Source organism: Amborella trichopoda, chromosome 3 (assembly GCF_054954075.1).
Source record: "Amborella trichopoda isolate Santa Cruz 75 chromosome 3, AtrichopodaSantaCruz75HAP2 v2.0, whole genome shotgun sequence".
In the NCBI taxonomy this organism is placed as follows: domain Eukaryota; kingdom Viridiplantae; phylum Streptophyta; class Magnoliopsida; order Amborellales; family Amborellaceae; genus Amborella; species Amborella trichopoda.
Genome location: NC_142338.1, coordinates 4,294,375 through 4,312,712, shown reverse-complemented (window position 1 = coordinate 4,312,712; position 18,338 = coordinate 4,294,375). Strand labels below are relative to the sequence as shown.

Genomic DNA, 18,338 nt, shown 5'->3' with positions numbered 1-18,338 from the left:
AGGTTACATGGATGTTATGCAGAATACCTAACGGCCCTAGATACACATTTTTTCTCTTTCTTTCAAAGACTGGATATATGAACTCAATTATCAACATGAGAGATGCATTCTATGAAACCTCACCAGATTTTTCACTGAACTCCTGTAATTTGAGATAAAGATTCTTAACAACAGGAAATCCCATTAGAATTCTTACATCTTTTTAACAGTTTACAAACTCCAACAATGAAACACGCTGTATAACAATCCAGTGCTTACAACAATAAAAGTAAGAAAAGGTTTAACAAATAAAATAGAACAAAGAGACTACCAACATTTAACATTACACAATGTCCACAAAACAAGTAAAATTATAAGTTTAACAGTAAACTGGTGGGCAATTGGAAACGCAACATAATTATAAGTAATGCTTATAATTTTACCTAGTTTTGTGGACACTTGTAAAGTTAAATATAGGTAAATCTCTTTGTTTTTATTTATTAGACCTTTTCTTTTCTTTTATTGCTGTAAGCATTGGGCTCTAACTCGCTGGGCTCCTACCGGTCAATGCCAGTCCCAAGCCCTAGTAAAGGAGGAGGATTGCATTAGGTGGGCAGCCACTTTAAATTTTACCTCAATTTTTTATGAATCTTAAATAGTCTTACTGAGGATATAACCCTTGATAGTTCAAAATAACATAACAAAATTCGCGTAGCTGCCCCCAAATAGTTGGGATCAAACTCTGGTGATGATGATGATTGTTGTAAGCACTGGATTGTTACACAAGAGTGTTTCACTAGTGGAGTTTGTAAATTATTAATAGGATGTAAGAATTATGGGTTTTTCTAAAGGGAAAAGTTTATATAGAGTCGAAGCTCTAAACCATCAAATTAGAGCCTACATCAAAAATTTCACTAGAGGAGATTATTTTGATACCCAAATATCTTTAAATTGATCATCTCGACATCAAGATACATGGACATGAGAAAAAAATAGATTTCAAGTTTTGGAAATAGTGTATTTTGTAATGCATTTTTGGACCATCAATTTTCAAGATTTTCAAATTTTGATAGATCTGTCGATCTACACTATTTTTAAAGCTTTAAACTTTATAAATAAAGATGAAATATATTTTAAGGCAATCACAAAGATTTCTAATGTTGAAAATATATTTTAAGGCAATCACAAAGATTTCCAATGTTGAAACCACATTTCTCGATACTATTTGAAAGTAGGCTCTACTTTGATTGTTTAGAGCCTAGGCTCTATACAAACTGCACCCTTTTCTAAAAAATCTTACACCTTTTTATAAAAAATTCTTCTCTCAATTAGAGAAGCTTTTTGAATTCCTATAATTTGCCAAAAAATTTGGCGAGGTTTCTTAAAATGCATCTCTTATATCAACTAGCAATTGGGCGTAGTGGAAATTTATACATCTAGTCTTTGAGAAAAAGAGAAAAATTCACACATAGGAGTTTTGAGTTTTGAATTCTTTCGCCCACTTCTTTTTCCTCCATTTTATACTAAATTTATTGGAAATGAGGATATCGAAATCGATGAGTAACAAGACAGGAATGGATAGAATTCAAAATGAATATATTTTAAAAAATTTAAGTGTGACACCAATAGGCAATAAAATGAGAGAGGGTAAACTTATGTGAGCTGACCATGTGTGGTGTATGCCCAGTATAACACCTATGAATATGTGTGAGGTAGTTCAAGTAGAAGGCTAAAACAAAACAAGATGTAGGCACAAAAGATCATGGTTGAAAGTAGTGAGAAAAGATATGAGGATTTACGACCTGATTGGAGATATGATATTTAATATGACAGAATGACAGACCAGGATTCGTATAACCGATCCCAAATAATTGGAAAAAAGGTACGATGATGATGACCCATCCAATTCCTAAAAAATCTCTCTCTAAATTGAGTCGAAGTAAACAATCAAGTCAAAATAGGAATCACCCAAACATGGAAATTCTGATATATTATCAAAACAACAATATTTTCTCAACAAAAATAAATGTCAATTTTAGATTTGAACCGAGAATCATCATGCTTGAACCGGTTCCTCTAAATATTGGGAACCTCAATGTTACGAAACAACCGGTTCTCGAACATGAGAAAACTTATAAGAAAAACCTTGTTTTTTATTTTTAAAGATGAGTTTGTTGATACAGATCAGCAGTCTAGATCGTCGACTACCTAACCAAATTGAAAATCCAAATGAACGATCCGAACCAGATCCCTTTTTTACAACCTTGGTGGAACATTAAGATGGAGAAGGATGAAGATAGTGGAACATAAAGATCCAACTTTGGTTTGTTTCATTTGATTTAAGATAAAAATCCAACTTTGGTTTGGTAGAGAGAGAAAGAGCGATCAAATTTCCAACGGGGGGCCTCCTTACTCTTCACAAGTCACATGTTCCCTTCTCTCTCTTAAGTCCTAACAAATCACATGTTCCTTTCTCTCTCTCTCTCTCTCTCATCGTGTCGATTCTGTTATCTTCCTCTCTCTCACTCATAAAGATCCACCGTCTCCCTCGACCCATCCCAGACCCATCTTGTAATGGTCTGGCTCTCTCTCGCCCTCTTCAATGGACGAATGCGTCGAGCCCTCCACCTCCTCCCCACCCACTGCACCACCCACTTTCTCTCTCCACATCAGGAGAGAGCCCTTTGAGTACGGTCTCCTCCCCATCTCGAAGCTCATCTTCACTGATGGCACCTCCACCTTAGCACCTCTCAGAGATAAATTCTTCCAACTTTCTTTCAACAAAGACTCGTTCTCTCTCTCCTCTTCTTCTTTGAGAATCGACGCGTCTGGTATTTCTCAGGCCCTTGAGATCTCCATTGAAAATGCTCACCTCGTTCTCGATACTTTGGCCACTGTTCTGCCTGATTATGGAGATGTGGGTTTATCAGATCCTCTGGTTTATGCGAAGCCTGATGAGATCGATAAGATTGGTGCAAATGTGTGTGATTTGATATTGTTTCTCTATATTCAGTCGTATAAGAAGCTTTTACCTCGACCCCATAAGGACTCTGCATCTATAGCCGATGTGTGGCCTTCGACTTCGGTTTTTGATGGCTATCTCTGTGCGCTTTCACCCCTTCAGGTGCGCCTATTGATCCATCTCTATCCGTGTGTGTTTACTTTGGGTAGTTCCTCTCCGTGCTTCTCATGTGCTTTTGTAATACTATGAGGCCCATATTGAATTTACAGTGCTGTAACGGGGGAAATTAATTGAAATGGAGTTCATCTATGAAAAGATCTTTCTGGTGTTCCTTTTTCTCACTTATAGATCTTTGGACCAATCTCTCTTTCTCTATCTCATTATGTTCTACAATAAATTTTATTCGACCCATCTTGCATTTCTATGCGATTAATCATCTGAATTGAATCAATAGTTAGGTAGATAATTCTGTTGCTTTCTATTTCTCACTGATAAATCTTGCAGGACCCAGCTTGGGTATGAGTTTTATGTTTCCATTAGGCATTTTATATAGGAATTATCGACAATAAACCTCGTGTTTAATATTACCTATTTATGGGAGTTGTGATCCTTAGAACTAAAAACTTTGTGAAACTTTTGATTAGCTCTGTCACCGTGTGCATTGCCCCATCAGTTATTGCTTGATTTATTCTCTGATAAATCTTACTATCCTCTTTGAATATTAAGCAACTTGCTACTGCGAGTGACTGAAAGTGCAATTGTGTCAATGGGGCTCCTATTGTTCTTCTAGCTTTTTTTATGTTATTTTCCTTCACTTTCTCCTTTGTCACCATTGTTCTATGTTGAGCAATTTCTTGTTCTAATGTTGTAAATTATTAAAAAAAAATAAAAAATTGAACAGGAATGGTTTTTTGATATTTGTAGCATTAGGGACTTGAACCCTTTCCTTGATCTACAAAAGGAGAAAATAATTGAAACCTTTTCATGTTTCTCCAAATTAAATTTTGTCACCATGGACATTTTCTACTTGGGGTTGCTGGAATTCCAGTGCTATTTCAAAATTCTGAAAGTTGTGTCCGGATATCTGATGTTTCTTTTATATTTATTTTCTGAGTAATGCATTTTATTTGATGTTTTGATTGGGAATTTGTTGAACTTGATATTGTTGAGTTATGGTTGGCACTAAGATTTGGGATGAATTGTATTTGGCTTTGGCTGTTGGGACTAGTTGTGATTGGATATGACTTATAGGTTAGAAGGTTGGTTCGGTGGTCCATTAACCAGCTAATATGTTCACTTCAATAGGTTGAACTTTTAGGGTATAAAAAGGTGTCATAGAGATGGCATTGATGTTAATGGATATGTAACAATTTAGCCTTGGATTCAGTTTGACACGATACGTTGCTTTCTTCTTCTTTTTATTTTCTTGTCTCTTTTCTTTACTTTTTCTGATTTATATTATTTGGAATCTTGATATGATGAATATTGACTGAAAGAGAATCTTGATTCATCCAGGATTCAGGCTGAAATTTTTGTTCCTGTTATAGAATCTTTGCCTTGTTGAAACTTGTCAGTGTACTGAGGTATCGAGCTTTGAATATAGTCATAGCTGCCAACATTTGGGGTACTGTACTAGTACGAATAAGTTTGGTGAAAAATGTGTCAGGTATGTTTTAGTTGGTACATCGCAGTTGTGAAATTATGCACATGTATCTTAGTGTGAGTGCAGGAAAATCCATGTGATTCACATAAATAATGTCAAGTTGAAACGGGTTTCTAGTACATACTACTAAAGATGAGTTTAACCCATGAGGACTGAGTGTAGGGGTAACTATTGTTTCATATTTTGGGATAAAATGAGATTTTCTCTGATTTTAAATAAATAAATCCTCAAATGGTGCTTTGGCGGTTGACATGTGTCTTTCTACCTTGTAAGTCAGTGACTATGCTTTTGTTTATTGTCGCTTGTTCTATGAGTGAGACTCAATTATCGGCTCTTGTTTGTTTTACTTTACTGTTTCGTGAGTCACAATATCCATCCTTTATTATTAACCTTTTTTTTTTACTGCACGTGATTTGTCCATAACTACCAGACACACAGGTAATTACAGAAAAGAGACTTCCAAAGAGTCATAATATCCATAAGACACAATTGGTAAAGCTAGGCTGCACTGCATAATCTCATGATTAAGGAAGAAGTAATAAAATATCACAATGAAGATACACGTCTGAACATAAATGCTGTGCATTGGAACTAGTATAACAAACTTCCAGCATGAGACTTGATGGATCACGGTTGGTTATGTTAGAAAATTGAACATTTTGTCGTTGTGTCAGTATAACGGGGTTGGGGATTTCTACAAATAGTCAAAACTGTTGATTTCAAGGGATACTCAACAAATGTATGTTGTGAGCTCACCAGGTATTGAAGAATAGGAATATGTATTTTGCTAGAAAGAGGAGCTTACCTGAATGTGTTTGTTTATAGATATGTAAGATTCAGTTTTGGGGTAAACTGTGGTTTCGTTCAAATTTGTCATCTATATGTATATTATTTGAAGTCCTTTAACATTTTCTCAAGTTTCATGATGGAAGTTAGCAGCACAAGTTATTGAATTTTAAGATGGAGAGCTTTAAAATGTAGGTTAAATTTTTAGAAGTATTTTTTTCTTCTCACAGTACAATTTTCTATGGTTACTTTGATATTGATGATTAAATATGGCTATAAAATACCAATAAAAAATGGTTATTAATCTGTAAAGATCTAAGGACTAGAAAAATGCAGATTTGAATTTCTGGGGTAAATAGGATTTCGCCTGAGCAGGGACTAATTCAGGTTTCATCTGGCATGGTTTGTAGTTTGTGCGCACCAATCGTCGATTTATGCCTTCACAAGCAGATGAGGAGGCTCACCAGTTATCCTATTTGCAGAAACATCTGCCTAATATGCTTGCACTTTTGGCTCAACCTGCTGAAGCAGAGGATGACGAAGCGATGGTGGGTGAATATATTGTTATTTCATTAGTTCTTTCCTCTTTTGGTTCAGATAAGTTATGTGTTCAAGTATCTATAGAAATTATTTGTTTATTTAAAGGTACAAATGAAAAATTGCAGGGAATGAAATGTGTCTTCAAACATTTGAATGTTGTTGGCATTTAACCATCTATTTTATTATAACAAATAAGCGTAGATTTTTTGATATATTTCTTTATTAGGAGACAACAATTTGATTTCCAAGTCTATTTCTTAGTAGTTAGTAGGCAAATAATCTGGTTTTGTAGAGCTGTCTTTTGAAAATTTTGAGCTAGTATTTTTTTAGCATTATGGCCTTGAAAAGATTAGTTTGATTCCTTATTTCATCAGTCCACTATTTTTTTTTATGATTAACAACTAAATAAAGGTGGTAGAATTGGCACAATACATGGCTGAGCATGATATTACAATAAAGAGAATAACCCTATGTAGTTGGAGCTATGGTTGATACTACTCTTCAAGAAAGGAGACTGCCATTTTAGTAGCTTACCTTCGTGCGTACCTTTTTTCTGATGCAAGGGCTTTGGTGTAATCTGACTTGAGATTTCCAGTGAATTGGTTTCTTAATATGTCTCTTATAAAGACTTGCCCCAATGAACAAGAGCTTCCCTTTGTACAAATACACACTCCCTCTCTCTCCACACCCCCTGCACACACAAACACAGGCATGCACTTAAATTTGTGATAGGTGTAGACATCTAATATTTTGGGGATGGAAGAATGAAGTTTTGGGTCAACCCTGGAAAAGGTATATTACTGGGAAAGCACATGTAGCTTGTTCCATTCAGATTATGACTCTCCTGAGTCTTTTCCCAGAGGACCCCAGAAATGAGTTTTTCGATTCATTTGATGTGGGCACCTCAGTTGATTTGACACCATGTAGTCGCTTGATTCTGCCTGACTTTTGAAACGTGAACGCTTGGACTACAAGTCCTAGGAATATTTATTTCAGATATTAAGCAGCATGCTTACTTGATTATTTTCTGGATATTTGCATTTATGACACCATTACATGGTGGTTTATTACAGGTTTTGAGCGTGGATAGGTTTGAGCACCTTGGCTTTCTCTTTCACTATGGTGAAATTGGATCAGCAACGATGCCATTAAGTCAGGCAGTTCCATTTTTTGCAAATTCTGACCCAGACATGCCTGCAGTACCAGTTCTTGCTTCACTGATACATGACTGGCTTCTGCAAAGTCTATCTCCAGCATCTGAATTTTCTCCTGAGAAAGTTTCGGCCAAAGAAAATGGTCCACCGAGTGCGTCAGATCCAGATGTTACCATGGCTGATGCTTGCACAGGTATCTCTAAGAGTGGAACTACCCCTTGTGGCAATGCTGCATATTCTAGGGATCAGACTTTTGTAGAGGGTATCTCCAAGGCTTCAGTCATAAAACAAGCGGCCGACATCCGAGGTTGCTCAGTGAAGGTAAGGTTTGACATATGGAGCTTTTGGCTTGGTGAATGTCAGGTTTATTAGCCTTTAAAAAAAAAAAATGTAGGGTTTACTCGTTGGAATGCAAGATATGACGTATGTTCATGCTGGTACTCTTTTATTATTTAATTTTTGCGGTTATTTGTATATTTTGTATGTAAGTTGCTACTTCAGGGATACAAGTACAAACTACAGATCAATGACTTAAAAGGAAATGACCCAACTATCTTCACAGATCAAAATTTATAAGACTACAACAATGACAAAACGGAAATGACAATGAAAGCAGAATCTGAAGGATGTAATAGCACATGAACAACATGACAGTTTATATTAAAGGTGCATGCTCATGGAAAATTGGATTTGAGGAAACCAGAGTTGCACTTCGCTCATCCATATGAGTTAGTTCTTGATTTCGCTATTGCCTTTTATGGTAATCCTTACTTGGAGGTTTTATGAGTTGAACAAATGACCTGTAGCAAGGTAATAGTACTAGGTTATGTAAGTCCACGTTTCAGTATGAGCTCTCATTGGGGAAACAGTGCGCCTGAAATGAATGTTATTGGGAGTCCCTTTGTTTGGTGGAAGTTCTTGAGGAGATCTGGAGCTTTAGGATCTTACCATCATAAATTTCACTTTTTTTTTTCTCTCTTTCTTTTTGTTGTAGTAATTTTTAATGTCCTTTGTGAATTCTTACCCCACATGCATAAGCCTGTGCAAGCACCTGACCCATCTTGGTTAACAGAGAAATATTCTCATTCTTGCTTGACCTGCACTTTCTCTTCCAATTTGTTTAGGCTACACATTCTGTAGATAGGCTTAAAATATTTTTAGAGATTCCTTTCATATTCCATAAACTTTTAACTTATTTTTATATTGTATGCAATTCAAATTGAGGAATAACATTCCTGAAAACTTTAACAAAGTGGTGATTAACTTTCTGCAATATGGCTAAACAGTTATCATTTTCGAAAAAAACAATAAAATATGCCTAAGGAGAAAGTGAAATATACCCTTTGCAAGAGGTGAAATATGTGGTCATTTGGAAATTGTTATGATGTGCTTTCATTAACTGTTCATATACCTCCTCGATTTTCAAATTTTGTGCTCCAACTTGCTAAACAATTTTGATTTTCATTTCAACCTTATTGACTGCTGGTGTCTTGAGTTAACATAAACTGGATTCATCTGCAGGTTTGGAATTGTCATGAATCTGTGATTTACATACTTGCACCTTTAAGATATGCAGTTGTTTATGGGTGTTCTGATGCAACTATTATTCTTGGAGCCATTGGTAAGGTATGCATAAACTTTTAAGATTGTAGATCAACTTCTTAAGCGACTTTACCTGTTTCTGGTCTTTGTGCAATGCCTTTTTGTATCTTATGTGTAATTGCATTTATTTATTTATCTTATTTGTGGCTTGGGTCATTCCCATTATTTTGGATGTTTGATATTGACTGAAAAACCGGTCCCCTTGTTTGTTAGTCGTCAGAATGAATGGTTTAGATTTCTGATAACCACATTTGCAATTGAGAATTTTGGATGGACCATTTGCTTTTGCTTTTGGTTTTTTGGATGGAAGATAAGTTTGTTGGGTATCCTGTCTCATGTGGAGAGGAAACCCAGCATCATTTAATAAAAGAATGGGACCTCATTGGCATTTTCTAATGGATGGGGGCATTAATGTTCTCTTTTTTTTCTTTTTTTTTTTCGAGATATCAGCATTAAAGGGAATTACACACCTTAGGATCTGTGACCGTAATATACAATGACTGGATAAGCAAGTGATTAGTAATTCCAATTGAGAAACCAAGAGAGTAGAGAGCCTCTTGAGAGAGAGAGAGAGAGAGAGAGAGAGAGAGAGAGTGAAACGCTCTAAAAAAAAGAAAACTAAGAGAGAGAAATCGCCTCTTGGAGAGAATGCATAGCAGGTTTTGTGTGAGAAAGCTCCTAATCAGTTATATCTCTTGTTGGTCTTAGATCCTTAGTCTAGAGTGAAAAAAGAAAAGAAAGAGTGTGTTTTGAGAGGTTCGGTATTTGTGTCCATCAAATCTTGTAACTTTCATCTGCAGAGTGGATTTAGATGTCTCCTCGCCATATATGTAGCCCATAAGGGTGAACCACATTAGATTTGTGGGTTTGGTGCTTGTTTGTTTCCTTCTGTGGTTGTTTATAGTTCCCATCCCCACAGACACCTACACCCTTGTTGGTGATATCTTAGGCCCATGGCACGAGTGCTCACGAAGTGTTTGACACTTGGTCCTAAAGGCCACACAAATTCCATGTGTGTATCCCCATTGTAGTAAGAGGGCATGTATAGCCCAACCAAATGTTATCAAAGCCAGCTTCTCTTGCATTGTCACATCAGTGGTCATTGGAACACTGCTGATCATTTTTTATCACTGGTAAACTCAAAGATTGTGCGGGTCCTCCAAACTGTAGATCATTTTTCTAGACTGCCATTACTTGTAGAGGACTTATTTTGGACATACCTTTGCTTAGTCAGTGTGAATTGTCTGTAAGGTTAAGTTTGAACCATTGGTGAGTGTGAAGCGTTTGTGGATTTGGACTGCCAGTGAGTTGTGTATTGGACCATTTTGACTGCTAGTTTTGGGTCCTGTGTGCATTCAAAGATGGATTGCAGTACCAGGAGTAAAATGAGTTCTCTCAACAAGAACAACTGGATAATCTAGAAAGTGGAAGTCAAAGATGGAAGATCTTCTTTACTACTTGGACTTGTATACACTCATTGAGGAGGTAGAACACAAGTTTGCAGATATGTCAAATAAAGAGTGGAAGAAGCTGACAGAAAACACTTGGACTATTCAACAATGGTTGTATGTTGTTGTTTTCCACCATGTGTTGTGTGAGACATCCTTCAAGGCAGTATGGAAGAAGCTACAAAACTTGTACAGGAGAGAAGCTGCCTGAAATGCAGCGTTTCTGACCCAAGAGTTGGTAAACGTGAATTCAGAGATGAAGGTTCTGTTGAGAGCATCTAAATGAGATGCAGAGTATAGTTAATCAGCTTGCAATGATGAAGATGGTACTGGAAACGAGCTGCAAGCATTGCTATTGCTTAGCTCACTGCTGAGCAAGGGCACAATTAGCCTCTTACAAGAAGAGAGAAGAAAAAAAACCATCAACATCGTCCTTGCAAGCTGGTCACAAATCGAGGAAAGTCTAGGGGTCAAGACCAAAATAACCGATCCAAGGTGAAAGGTAGATTGAAGTCTAGAATGGGGATCACTTGTTATCATGGTGGCAAGAATGAGCACATGAAGAAAGTGTGTCGAAAATTCAAAAGAGAACAAGAGGACAGTGCCAAGAACAACGACAAAAAAACATCTACAGTTGAACTGGGTGTGTTCCGAAACTATGGTGACGATTACATCAGTATTGTATCGGCTTCGTGCACTCTGACTGGGTATCTTTCATATTACCCTACATAAACATTATTTTTCTTCTTACAGGGCATGAGACTTTGGCTTTGTGAAGATGGGTAATGATGATTCATCCAAGGTTGTCGAAAGAGGGCATGTGCGCATCAAGATTGACATCAGGATGAAGCTAGCTCCAATGATGTGATACACGTAGTAGATCTTGGTCTAAACCTAGATGATGCTTATATGATGAAAGGTACCACTTGGTGTTTGGTAAAAGACGTTAACAAATGGATCTCTTATAGTGGATAAAGGCAATAAGTGATGTTCTCTTTATAAAACATAGGTACATGTCTCTAACAGAAGGTTAATGCAGCCATTGATGAATGATCATCAGGCATGTGGCACAAACGACTTCAGCACATGGGTGAGAAAAGGAATGCATATCTTAGCAAAGAAGCAAACTCTTCCCAGGTATCAAGAATAATCTTTGACCCCGTGTGACCATTGTTTATTTGGCAAACATAGAGTTTCATTTGCTATTAAGGACTCTAAATTTTGATACAAGGTCTTAGATTTAGTGTATTCAGGATGTATGTGGTCCCATAGATGTGAAGTCTCATGGTAGTGCTATTAATCTGCCACCTTCATAGATGATACTTCCAGAAAAGTGTAGGTGTATCTTATGAAATCGAAATGTCAAGTGGGTAAGATCTTTTATAATTTCCACACGAAAGTGGAAAAAGAGACAATCAAGCTTTTATGGTCAGACAATGGAGGATAGTACATATCAAATACTTTAAGATACTATTGTACCAAACATGACAAAAGGCTCGAGAAGATGGGACTGACACCCCCCAGCACAGTATTGTAATAGAAAGAATGAACCACCCCATTATGCAGAGAGTCATGAGCATGTAGAGCTAATGTTGGCACCCACTATGCCATATCAACGTGAAAGTTTCCTCATCGCATGTCACATGATATCATTGAAGAATTGAAGAAGCCATAAAAGGCAGAGTACTTCAATTATGAACTTCAATATACAATTCCTCCTATCCTGTACATGATGATGACAGGGCAAAAGTGCAAGAAGATGAAGGGGGTGAATCTCATGATACTGATTTCCCTGTGTTGGGTGATGTGGAACAAGGGAGCAACATGTTCAAGAAGTTCCACATTGTTGAATTGAGAATCCTCTAAGCAACATAGCCCTCAACCAAGTACGCAACATTAAAGAATACCTTGATTATTGATGGAGGTGCACGAGAAAGCTACCAAGAAACTCAGACCAATAAACATAGTGGACAAAAGCTATGTAAGAGGAGATGGATTCCTTGCATAAGAACCACACATATGACCTAGTAAAGCTTCCAAGAGGCAAGAAGGCACTTAAGAACAAGTGGGCATTCGAGTTGACTACGGAAGAGAAAAGCTTGCAACCAAGATATATGGCATGGTTGGTTTCGAGCAAAAAAATGGTATTTAATTTTGATGAGATCTTCCCTTCCATGGTCAAAATGTCATCGATGTCCGTGGTATTGGGCCTGGCTGTGGAACAAGGCTCGATCTAGAATCATAGTAAGGGCCCAAATGCCACAGGAGAGAAAGTATGAATCTAGAAATTAAGTAGATGTCAAAACAACGTTTTTGGGAGATGTATATGGAGCCGCTAGAAGGATTCAAGGTACAGCAAAGAGCACATGGTTCATAAACTAAGAGCCTATATGGGTTGAAACAGGCCCCACGCAATGGTTAAGGCAGTTTGATTACTTTATATAGGATCATGGATAAAGAGAACAGCCTTAGGTCATTGTGTGTTCATCAGGAAATATATCAACAGTGGTTTTATCATCCTTTTAGTCTATGTTGCTGACATGCTAATTGGTGGCTAAGATATTGACAAAATTGACAGGTTGAATTTAAATAAGGGAAAACCTATTTGTTCTCCACTTGCTGGACGCTTCTAGTCAAGTGCCAAGCAAAATCGTTCAATGAGAAGGAAAAAGAATATATGGAGGAAGTTCCCTATCTATTACTTGTAGTAAGTTTAGTGTGTATCATAGTGTGCGTGAGGCCAGGTATTGTCCACGCAGTTGTTGTAGTGAACAAATACATTGCCAATCCTTACAAGGAGTATTGGGAAGCAGTCAAGTGGATATTTAAGGTATCTCAATGAGTCATCAAAAGCATGTTTGAGCTTTTGGAGGGGGTAAACCTGTGCTTCCCCGAGATATTGATTCTGGAAAGTCAACCTTGGATACCCGTTCATTGTTGCAAGGGGAGCCATATCATGATAGTTGAGGTTGCAGAAATATGTGATTCTGTCAACTACAAAGCCCGAATGCATCGTGGTCACAGACGCCTGCCAGGAGATCCTGTGGATGAAACGGTTTCTGCCAAAGTTACACTTGAAACAGGATAAAATATGTTGTCCAATGTGACAATCAAAGTGCAATCCACTTGAACAAGAACACAAACTTCCATTAAAGGACAAAGCATGTTGATGTACATTTGGGGAGGTCCTAGAAAAAATGTTGTTACTTGACAAGATCCATTCCAACAAGGATGCATCGGATGTGATGTCAAAGACCCTATCCAAGGATAAGCAGGCTGGATTGGTTGCTATATGAGCACCAAGTTTATCTGCATAGTATTACCCTCCTCATGAAACTAGAGGGGGAAATTGTAAGGGTATCCCATCTCATGGGGAGAAGGACCCTACATGAGATGGGACCCTAGTGTATTGAGTAAAAGAATGCCAGCCCATTGGCATTGTTTACTCGATGGAAGCATTAAAAGGAATTTCACACCTAAGGGTTAGTAACCCTACTGTGAAATGACTTGATGGGCAGGTCATCTGGAAACCAATTGAAAAACCAAGAGTGTAGGGAGCCTCGAGGGAGAGAGTGAGAAAGAGGGAAACCAAGAGAGAGTAAAATCCTCTTGAGTGAGTCCTAAGAGAGAAAAATAACTTCTTGGAGAGAAAGGACGGGAAGGTTTGTGGGAGAGAAATCCTCAAATCAGCCATATGTCTTATCAGTCTTATATCCTCGGTTTAGAGAGAAATAAGGAGAAGAAAGGGGGTGTTTGGGAGGTTAGATATGTGTTTCCATCAAGCCTTGTAACCTTCATTTACATAGTGGATTTAATTGTCTCTCTGTGGATGTAGCCCATAAGCTTGATACATATTAAATTTGTGTGTTCGGTGCTTGTTTCTTTACTTTTGTGGTTGTTTGTAATTCCCACTTCTTCGCGCGCGCACACACACACATAAGCCTTTATTGTTTATTTCATGGTTCAAGGGATATTGCTCCCAAAGTGTTCAACAAGTGGTCCCCAAGGACTCACAAACTCCTTTTGTGCATCCATGTTGTAGTGTGAGGGCGTCTGTAGCCCAAAGTTGTGGGTCCACTTATGCAACAGCCATTTAATGGATCAATCAGACTCTGACCTTCATATATGTCAATGGATTTGATGCAAATTGGACATTTGCTAATCAGAGAACTTGAAAAATCAATGGAATCCAGATGCTTTATTATCCAGTAACTGTATCTTCCATAATGAAATTGTTTGTGTATGAATAGTTACTATTTATTAGAGGAATGATCCTCTGAGACCTGGATCAGCACAAAATATGTAGGATCACTGCTGGTGGCCTAAACATTAACAGTAGGGGCCACCTTCTTAGTGCTCTACCCACACACATACATATGAGGGAGGGAGGGCTGGAATTTGGATGTAGTTGCAGTATTTTAAAGCTGCCATCATTTGACAACATTTTGAAACTGGTGATTGATTAAGTTACACTTTTTGTAGTAGATAACTTCAGTGAAAATAACTGAATAAATGGATTTCAATTGATAAAAGAATCGTTGAATATAAATACTTCTTCATTCTTTTTTGTTTCGTTTTAACTATATAAATTAGTTATTATTGAGCATAACTTATGTTACTGACAATGTCAAAATGTTTGCAAATTATCAAAAAAAATGAAGAAAAAATGTTAAAAGCTTGAAATCTTGAAGCTACTCTTTATATTTGCTAGTGGGATTTAGTCAAACCATACTTAATCACTCATCAGTTTTTGTTTGGCATATGTGATAATAGCAACCTAGCTCCTATGGTAGGGTGTGGTTTATATACAATTTTGGAGTACAAGTAAAGGAGGGGAATAATTTCTTCTAAAAGTTTCCAACTACTGTACGATCTTTGATATTTATAACAACTACCCATGCCTTTGCGCAATTTCCTCCCACTTCAAGTTCTGTTTGGAAAACTCTACTACATTTTAATGGATTCTGGAGAAACCAGAGTCCATGTGGTCATCACTATTCATTGAAAAATGATTGATGATGACAAGCAGAACTTGGATTTTGCAAGAACTATGAATGACCCTATTGTGCAATCTCATCTCTGCATTACTGTCCATCAATGATTAAAACTCAATGAGTTTGATTGGATGTGCCGTGCCCAAGTTACTCGGTCTCAACAGCCTGCTGAGTCCTTAATCAGGAGCAAAAACCTTGGGAACTGGCCTAGTCTTGTGAGTTCCAAAGGTTTTAACTCTGCCAAGACTCTGCCGCATGCATTTTGAGTCAAGTTACCTGACTAGGGTTCAGAACCCTAGTTAGTCTCAAGCCAAGTCCATTGAGTCATCATCGTCCACTAAAAATTATGGATGTCTGTGTTTCCATGGTCCTTTGCAATATAATTTGCTTTCATTTCTTTTTTTAAGAGATTGAGAATCTAGATTCTTAGTATATGGAGAGCCTTTTACTTTAGGAATTATATATCTGAATATGTAAAATTTCACATATAAGATTAATCCTTCTTGCAGGCTTTGAGGGTGGAACACTGTGAAAGGGTTCATGTTATTACAGCTGCAAAGCGTATCTATATTGCCAATTGCCGTGAATGTACATTCTTCTTGGGTGTCAATCAACGACCACTCATTCTCGGGGACAACCACAAACTGCAGGTGAAAAACAACTTTAATCCCATTTTCTCAATCTGGTTTATCCATTTCCATTTCTTGTTTGATTGTCTAACAAATGAGAAAAAAATTACTGACAATATTAATTTTTTTCTTGAGTGAAGGTTGACGAATAATTGACAAATATTATTTGTGGAAACTACAAGATATTTCTAGTTTTTATGTAACTATGACTAGGTTCTTCTGTTGTAATGCAGAAATCTTAATGAACAAAAAAATAGTGGGTTAGCGCTCTGCTTCATAATCTTGGACCTTCTCTGATTAAAACATTGTCTGTAATCTATATTTCGAAAGCTTACAATGAATAATTGTTTCTCGGGTACCTCCTTTTTCAAGGTTTTGGGGATTCAAGTTTCTGGCCACATGGGGAATTAACCTTTTATTTGGAGTCTTTAGGATTCCATAATATGTCCTATTCAACCTGCAGGATGTCCATATATATATATATATATATATATGAGAAATGATCCTATGGGACCCTTGCCCACCCATGTGTGTAGGATCCTCAAAAGATCACCATTAAAGTTGGTATGAATCTCTAGAAAAGTCGAGTCCCACACCCATGTGATAATTTTTCTAGAGATCTGTGCCAACTTTAATGGTGATCTTTTGAGGTCTTACACACATGGGTGGGGGAGGGACCTATAGGATCATTACTCATATATATATATATATATATATATATATAAATGAAAAAGGAATACGGCATTTTATACCTGTAACCTACTGAAACATAAATGGATGCGACTAATTTTTTGTTGATCTATCTTGTTATGGATAGTAATTAAATTTTGTTTTTTATGGAAAATTATGGATATATTTGTTTGGTGTCCTACATTTTGTACTATTGTAGTTTCTCTATTTTCCCATCAGGTGGCACCATACAATACTTACTATACACAGCTGGGCCAGCACATGACTCAAATTGGTGTGGACCCAAATATCAACAGATGGGATGAACCTTTGGCCTTGGGAATGATTGATCCCCATGATTCTCTCTCTCATCCAGCAGGGGTGTCTGATGTTCAGGCCGAGTCTGCCTCATGCCTTGAACCAGATAATTTCATGACATTTGTGGTCTCTCTCTCTCTCTCTCTCTCTCCATTCCAAGTAGGACCCAGTGGATGGGTTGCATGAATTTATCTTCCTATGCCACTCTATAAATATCTGCTGTGAATAGCTCGCCAGTTTTTAATCTAAGTGTTAACGAGTGTATTTGATACATTAAATAAGCGTTTTCATCATGCAAGATTGCAGCTTTTCTACCTATTTAATTGTATTTTTTTGTGCCCAATTTGTTAGTTTATCTTTTCTTCTACCCACTTGGTTATACTTTACTGGCTTTCAGATTCCCAGGTCGCTTGGAGACAATATGCCAGAGACTGAAAAACGTCTTGAACACAACCCTTTCCGTTTGCCGGTGGCTTATGAGGCATCACAAAAGAAAAAGGTCAGTCGGACTAGTCATGCTCCATTTTCAATGCCTCTTTTGTTAACTATTCACCATAATATTTCCCTTTTTCTTGATGGGTGAAAGGCATATTAGTACTTAAGTTGTACCTTGCAATTTCTCATTGTGTGGGCTGGCTATGGCTCTATCATGCTGCTCTTTCACTTAAAATGCTGCTGCTGCTCATTGTGTGGGCTGGCTATGGCTTGATCATGCTGCTCTTTCACTTAAAATGCTGCGGCTGCTGCTCTCTCTTCTCTCTCTCTCTTTCCTCCCCTTGAATGTTTTCTTCCTTCTCTCTCTCTCCCTGTCTGAATGCGTTCTTCCTTTTTACAGTCCATGGTGCTGAATGAAATCAAACAAGCCCTGATTGAGGCCCAGCTCGAGGAGAATAGAAAGCGAGAATTGAATAGCGCACTTCATGTATACTTCAAGGAATGGTTATATGGTGGTGCTCTTCTTCTATTTTTTTTTGTTTTTTTCAGATTCTTATAGTCTTGACTTCTTCCACTTCTGAAAACCAATCTTTCACGTGAAAAGTTAAAAGTGGTGGTAGTCAACTTTGAAGAACTTACATTAATATTGCCCTTTTTTTAATTTTACAGCATCAGGAAACATCCGCCAGCTTTATTGCCTTCAGGGAGACTGATTTGCAGGAAATTTTTGTATCCTGATATACTGCCATTTCGAGAGCATATAAATGACAATGGCCAGTTTTACCGTCTCTTCTTAATCCTTTTTCTTTTTCGATGCCTCGCTGATTTACTTTCAGGCTTTCGTGTAAAAACTGTGTAGTCTGAGAATGATTCATTTCATGTTTGATGTGTATTTAAGTATTTAATTGCCTCAAACCTTAGTATCACTATGAATGTGGATGACCTCTCTCTCTCTCTGTATACAATAGAAAAGCATAGAATACTGTTGCTGTTTTTTAGAACTGTTGTAATCAAGTTATGACTGTAATTGCTTTTGATTGCTTAGATGTATCTCCATATTTTCATTGGGCAAGTCAAAAGTTAAAATTGTTTTCTCCAAAATTGTTTTCTCCAGATATTTATAACGAATGCTACAAAGGCTGGTGAAACCATATTAGAG

General features: G+C 37.2%; 1 protein-coding gene across 3 annotated transcripts; it reads left to right on the top strand.

Moving 5' to 3' along the window:
- The first annotated feature begins 2,464 nt into the window (after nt 1–2,464).
- Nucleotides 2,465–18,094, top strand: LOC18439854 (uncharacterized). 3 transcript variants are annotated; one of them, XR_016052767.1, is made up of 9 exons: nt 2,465–3,103; nt 5,801–5,938; nt 7,004–7,405; nt 8,606–8,705; nt 15,638–15,778; nt 16,667–16,870; nt 17,142–17,243; nt 17,580–17,691; nt 17,849–18,094. XR_016052767.1 is itself a non-coding variant. In XM_006850010.4 (9 exons), exons 1-9 carry the CDS (start codon nt 2,582–2,584, stop codon nt 17,890–17,892), a joined length of 1,770 nt encoding a protein of 589 aa, XP_006850073.1. In that variant the 5' UTR covers nt 2,465–2,581; the 3' UTR covers nt 17,893–18,094. The 3 variants fall into 3 exon arrangements, 2 of the variants coding, with proteins under 2 accessions (XP_006850073.1, XP_088719056.1); XM_006850010.4 differs by having other exon boundaries at nt 8,606–8,710; XM_088862930.1 differs by lacking the exon at nt 2,465–3,103 and adding an exon at nt 4,457–4,607 and having other exon boundaries at nt 8,606–8,710.
- Nucleotides 18,095–18,338: the final 244 nt, after the last annotated feature.